Source organism: Branchiostoma floridae, chromosome 4, assembly GCF_000003815.2.
Source record: "Branchiostoma floridae strain S238N-H82 chromosome 4, Bfl_VNyyK, whole genome shotgun sequence".
In the NCBI taxonomy this organism is placed as follows: Eukaryota; Metazoa; Chordata; class Leptocardii; order Amphioxiformes; family Branchiostomatidae; genus Branchiostoma; species Branchiostoma floridae.
The window spans coordinates 29,773,100-29,779,801 of NC_049982.1; the positions used below are offsets into that span (position 1 = coordinate 29,773,100).

At 44.5% G+C, this 6,702-nt stretch overlaps 2 protein-coding genes across 2 annotated transcripts in view; both read left to right on the plus strand.

Moving 5' to 3' along the window:
- LOC118414804 overlaps nt 1–6,702 on the plus strand; it is a 1,072,569-nt gene that overhangs the window by 3,169 nt on the left and 1,062,698 nt on the right. The gene's annotated exons all lie outside the window — the stretch shown is intronic.
- LOC118413749 (toll-like receptor 2) overlaps nt 3,677–6,702 on the plus strand; it is a 3,800-nt gene continuing 774 nt past the window's right edge. Inside the window, exon 1 of the mRNA XM_035817280.1 lies at nt 3,677–6,669. Within this exon, the coding sequence (XP_035673173.1) occupies nt 3,711–6,669 (2,959 nt within the window). The 5' untranslated portion in view covers nt 3,677–3,710. The remainder of the gene's footprint in view (nt 6,670–6,702) is intronic.

A 6,702-nucleotide genomic window follows, 5' to 3' on the forward strand; every position in this document is an offset into this window, starting at 1 on the left:
AGTAGCAGCAAGAAGTAGTTCCCGTCATTCCACCCTGATGATGGTGTCTGACAGACACCGAAACGTCGGAAGTAAGTTATTTTCTGGTTGTGCTAAAAGAACCTTACTATATGAAGGGTTTTAATGAGATTATCGTATGTGAAAGGGCACCGACACACATTGTCAACAATTATAACAATAGCAAAACAAACAGTGTGTGGCTTTTACGGCCATGGACAGCGTCCCCAAGCCGCCTGTAGCTTCAACCATGGAGCTTTTATCAGATTTTTGTCCGTCAAGGTTGACGGATTGGTTTTAAAATCTTTCCGTCACACGCAGCAAATTTCGTCAATTGACAGAAAAACAGACGCTGGCTAGAGCCCTGTGTTGCTTAAATTTTTAGTGTTGTTTCTTTAGGAGTGAGTGTGAGTGATGCATTCTATGATGTCATTGTTCTTTAGTTCTGTCTATAGTGGCACTTTTCAACAACATTATGCATTGTGTGTTTAAAGACTGTTTCTATTTTTTTCACAGAAGTTGAAGAAGCTGGACCTCTCCAGATGTAACCGCCTGACCTCCTACGCCATGTCCATGGCCCTGAGTTACCTGCCCAAACTTGTCTACCTCAACCTGTATAGCACCAACTGTACTGATGAAGTCCTGGGGACCATCAGTGCCATCTGTGTCCATCTACGAGACCTCAACATCTGTAAGACCCACGTAACAGACAAGGGGATAGTTTCCCTATGTGGGGGTGGTGATAGCATTCGCGGGTGTAGAAAGCTAGTCAGTCTCGACGTCTCGTTCAGTCCGAAAGTGACCATCAAAGGAGTCAAACATGCGCTGAGACAACTGCCAAACCTACGACAGTTGCTACACAACGACGTGTGTGACGCTTTGGTTGCTCTACACGAAGAAGCATTCAAGAAAGGGAAGACGGCGCCACCTTACCAGTTACGTAGCGGAACGGTCAACGATTTCGTGGTCCCGGTTAGCTTCCTTGAGATTGTCGATCTTGTCTGTCCCAACTTGGAGTACATCTTCGTACTTAACGAGAATCTTGAAGGTGAAGTGCTTCATCACATATCGAGGCTGACACGCTTGCGAAACCTCTCGGTATCATGTACAGACTCTGTAGTGCCTTTCAGTGAAGGACTAGTGCCCCTCCTTAACCGTGTTGGCAATGGACTTGAAACAGTCACCCTGTATGGTTACGATGACATCGACGTCATTGCCATCGGTCAGTCTTGTCCGAACTTGCAGACCCTCACCCTCGAGAGCTGCCGTGGCTTCAAACTCGAACATGCCCAAGCCGCTACGTCAACCACTATGTTCGGCAACTTGAAATCTTTCAGGCTAGGGGTAGAGGTTATTTCTTCTACACACGACACGGCGGTACCTGAAAGTCTGAAGATTGTTCTCGAAGGCAGTCATCAGGTTGAGAACATCGAGATCACAAACGTAGATGGATTCACCGATCAGTTGTTCAGGCACGTGTTGAGCAAAAACAGCTTTGGGAGGCTGCGAGAGTTTGCCCTGATCGATTGTAACAACGTCACAGGCTTGAGTATGTTCGAACTGTTAGAAGGAAAGAACCGGCTTCAAAGACTGGTGCTGTTGAACTGTAAGGAAGTTATGAGGAGAGACTATGATATGATGATGAAGACTGTTGCAAGTCAGCACTTTCAACTGGAAATTACATGGACATAGAATATTTGGCAACACCTCAGGAGTGGGGCCTGGACATAGAATTTTTGGCAACACCTCAGGGCCGGTGCCTGATTTAGATGTAAAATATTTTATGCATCCACCTACGCAGGGACATCCAACAGCCAAACAACCGCCAACCTTAGTTCCTGACCACCCTGCTTATAAATATTGATTAGGTTACTCTTAAACATGCAAGACAGCTTTTGAAAATGGACCTTAAGCCTATTCGCTGATTGTCTGACAGCTGGTTGGAGGGGGGGGGGGGGCATCCACAGGAACTAAGAGTGACAGTTGAAAGAGCAGGGCACATCCAGATAGGCAGTTTGGCTGTTGGATGTCCCTACGTGGGAGGATAGTTTTATGACACTACAAAAAATACATTCAATTTGTGTAAGATATATTAATTTATCATGTAAATTCATTCCTTTTTGGATATCATTCTATCCATTACTTTCAGCTTCAAATGCAAAAACTTGTCTTTGTATATAAACTACATATATAATTTACAGTATTTCTAAACTAAAGGTGATTGATTACATCATTTGGAAATCATTGTAACTATCTATCGCTTTTAGCTGCAGATGCAAAATTTTAATGTTGTTCCATCTAATAAAAGAAACAGAACTATAGAGATATATGAAGCCATAATCTATTGGTAGAAAGATACTTGATTTGAATGATTCTGTACAGCCCAACTTACCCTTTCCATGTACAGTATGTATTGAACTATTGAGAAGTACATCTCAACTGTGCCAAGATGACGTGCCTATCAAAATTGAAGTACCTTCTGTGAAGGTGTGTCCATATCAGGGCCGTTTTCAACTTTTAATATTCTTCTGCACGTGGATTAATATTACCTCATGAAAACAATGTTGGATTTTAGATTCTTTTAATTGTGCAAGGCAAAATTATGTATGTCATTCTGCGCCCACGTGTTCCAGACTGGGGAGATCTAAAAAAAGGAAGGTAGTGTTAATAAAACATGCTTTTTGAAAGCTTTTGTGTTTATTTCTTGATAAGATAAGTTATAAGTAGTGAACTGGAAGGAACTATAGCTGATTCGAAGAAAGCCATTACATGGATGTGGGGCAACCAGAAATGTTGATGGCCCAACCTGCAACCTGGCTGAAAAAAGTATGCTGAGCACCTAAGTGAGGAAATTCAAATCATTCGGCCTGTATTTCACAACACTACATTTTTGTTCAGTTTCTTGATACACTATTGTGCCATTGTGTACAATATCTGCATTATACTAGTACTACTGTTGAACATAACTATTCAGTGCCCGATGCATTTCAGTTTTTCGTTGCTACATGTAGATTGTATATGTTGGATCACCTTGACTGAAATCCTCAATTAGGAGAGACAGAAGAAAAGAGATAAGATGATCCTACAGTGTATCTACCGGCCCAAAATTTAAGGACCGCCATGGCCATTTGAAACACAAAGTTGTTTTGCTAGGCCTTATCTTTAGCATGACCACCCGCGTTTAAACTCTCGACCTCCAAGATCACACTTCATCCAATGCTACGCCAGGCGAATTCTACATATACTGCGAGCAAAAAGCGGAACTCACTGCTTTCGTGACTCAGCAGTTCCTCTTTTCTGTCGAGACAAATACCCACCGACAAATGGGAATCCCCCAAGACAAACAAAATCCTCAAGACGGATAAAAATCCCCTTATGCAAATACAGCATACACATTCCAATTAAATACGTAACGTTAAAAAGTGACATGTTAAAAAGCCTTTTTTTTAAATACATGTATCGTAGAAATTGCCTTGGTCAACTGCATGCAGCACCGCAGATATACACTATAGTTACTAGTAGTCGTCTTTTTCTCAAGGCTTAGCACATCATGTATAGGGTCACTAAGTATTGTGACGTCATTGAGGGGAAACCCCTGACACACCTTGCCAAAAGCGGAACTGTTCATTGTTTCGATGAGTCACTTAAATCCCCCCAAACCATGTTCCCGCAAATCAAAGGACACTCGTTAGTAGCAGAAAATATCTCGAACCATGCGTACCCGGCCAGTGCTTCTGCTGTGGGTCTACTACGCCGTAGCTCCACACTTCGTGGTTACCGGCTCTACACCTGAAGCTACAGCCGCAAGTTGTACGGAGACGGCGGCAATCGTCGGTAATGCCACGGGGATAGCTGCCGACTGCTCACGGAGAAATTTCGCCGCCGTGCCGACCAACATTTCGTCCGTCACCGTAATCTTGGACTTGACTTTCAATCGACTGCACTCCGTAAACCGGGATAGTTTCAAAGGTCTCGCCCAGCTAAAGGTACTGAGTTTATCTTATAACCAGATTAGCACAATAGAGCAAGGTTCTTTTTCGGAACTGCCTGAACTTTCCGAACTCTACATTGACCACAACGGCATATCGTCAATAGCAAGCGACTTTTTCCAGCAGCCGTCTATGATAGAAAATCTTGACCTGTCTTTCAATCGTATCGCCCACATTGGAGACTCTGCCTTCGACGACCTTGGTGTAACCTTGAAACAACTTGCACTGGGGAACAATTACCTCGGCAAGTTGCTTTCCGTCGAAAATTCCTACAAAATCTTTCAAGAACCTACAAACCTCATATATCTTGATCTTAGCAACAATGGGATTTATGATTTCAGGTCAGACGTGTTCCGATCTCAGTCAAACATCCGGTCTTTGAATTTATCAGGAAATGCTCTTCGTGATAGTAGCCTTTTTATAGAAGTACATAATCACTCGGGTGAATATGTGCAACAAACATCAGTATTAGACAGTTTATCAAGTCTGAATTTTTTAGACATCAGCCACAATAGTCTTCGACTTTGTTGTGAGGCATACAGGGGTCTAACCAATTTAGAACATTTAGATCTACGGTCCAATGTTTTGCCGTATGTTGAGCCTGAGAACATAACGGGGGCTTTGCCAAATCTGAATGAGTTGTATCTCAGGGGAAACCCCTTTGACTGTAGCTGCAGGGCTGCGCCATTCTTTAGGTGGGCTGATGACTCATTTATTGACACGGACTTTCTAAACTGGACCTGTAAACAACCACCGACGTTGGCAGGGGCAACGGTTGCTGAATTGGACATCCGTGAATGCGGTAATGGTGATCTGGTAATACTCATTACAATATGTATTGGAATGAATATCATTTTTGTTATCGGGTTAGTGGCTGTGTTTGTTCGACGGCGAAGACAGAGAGTCAAATTTTCAGCGTTTGAAAGCATTGAACTTGAAGAGCCTAAGTACGATGTTTTCATTAGCTATAGTTCGCATGACATGGCGTGGGTTCACCAGTCACTAGTCCCACATCTAGACTCGCTTAATGTTCAGTCTTGCATCGCTGATCGTGATTTTATGCCTGGCACACCAATCTTTGACAACATCATAGACAGCATCGAACAGAGTCGTCAAGTTGTCATTGTGCTGTCAAGAAATTTCCTTGATAGCGATTGGTGCAAGATCGAATTGCAAATAACAGAGCAAAAGTATTTCTCCAGTGGGGAGAAATACGTAATCCCGATTTTACTAGAGCAAATACCCACTCAGATGATGCCCAAAGGTCTGAGGTATTTGCTCGCAACGAAAACGTATCTCGAATGGAAAGAAGGAAGAAAACAAGAGAACCTGTTCTGGCGTAGACTTGGGGCAGCGGTAAAGTCCAGTTTACCGGTCAAAAGGACCAACAACGACGCCATTGACGTGGAACTCATAACAACCACATCTCTAGCCCAGGCGACGAACCCAAAGGGCCTGCTATCGAAAGACACGGACAATGAAGTCGACATCGAGCCAGAGACAGAATGCGACCATGAAACAAGCACTAGCGTTAGCTTGAATGATTCGCCTATTATAAAGCAACAGACAACCGATCACGACCATACAACAAGCACTACAGATGTTGATGAGGGCTCTTACATTGACGAGTGTCCTCCCTCCGATTGTCAGACTGTCAGCTGCAGTTCCGAAGACCACGTTGACAACCCAGTAGTAGAAGATGTCGAGCTAACGAAGACGAGGAGGCAAGCACTCGCGACTTTCTTAACGGGAATGTTTGAAAAGGGTCGCCTTGTATTTTTCACAGCGTTGTTTCGTTTCAAGTACACAAAAACGTCGCCTTTCCATCAAAATGTACCAAGGAGCGCTTCGGCCACAAAGTTCTTCTTACCGAAAGTGCTCCAAGAATCGTATACAGAGGAACAAGCTCATGTAACGAGTTGCCACGAGGAGCCTATCTACCAAAACTCCTGGTTTCTCTACCACGCGATCAGGACGCGAAGAAAGGAACCACTTCCACCTACCCCTGATGATGATGATACATCTCTTAGCATCTCAGGACCACAGACAACCGTAGTCCACATGGTCGCCATTGAGCATCACCAGTCCCCAACACCGAAGGAAAAAGCGTACCATGACAGTAGCCTTAAACCATACCAAGAACATGTGGAAGAAGAACTCCAGGTAGTGCAACAGCCGCGCCTCAACGTTGTTACTTCATCCCTTGCGACTGGCATCTTTGACTCAAAGGGCGGCCATCTGACTATCGGAGGCACGGGCGTACGACTCTTCATCCCACCAGGTGCGATCAAAGATAGCACAGAACATCAAATCACAATCTCCATCAGCACGGACGAGTGTGACAAACCAACTCTGACGGAGAGGCAGGCTAGAATAAGCCCGGTGATCAAATGCAGCCCACACGGCATCACTTTCGAGAAAAGCGTAGCCCTATCATTTCCGCACTCAGGAGAAGTCTCCAAAGGCAAAACCATACATCCTCTCATAACTAACACAGGCAGAGGACAACAGGCCGTATACGAGGATATAAAGAAAGACCGCGGTGCTCACGCCATAGTGAGGAAGGCAGACTGCGTGGTGTTTCTTGACCACTTCACGGGCGTCACCCTAGTGGAGGAAAGCCCTTGTGCTGATGAGGGTGCAAAAGGGGAGAGTGGCAACAGCGACAGTGCCGAAAACCCCTGTACGCCATCCCCTTCTGGACCTCACCTCCAGC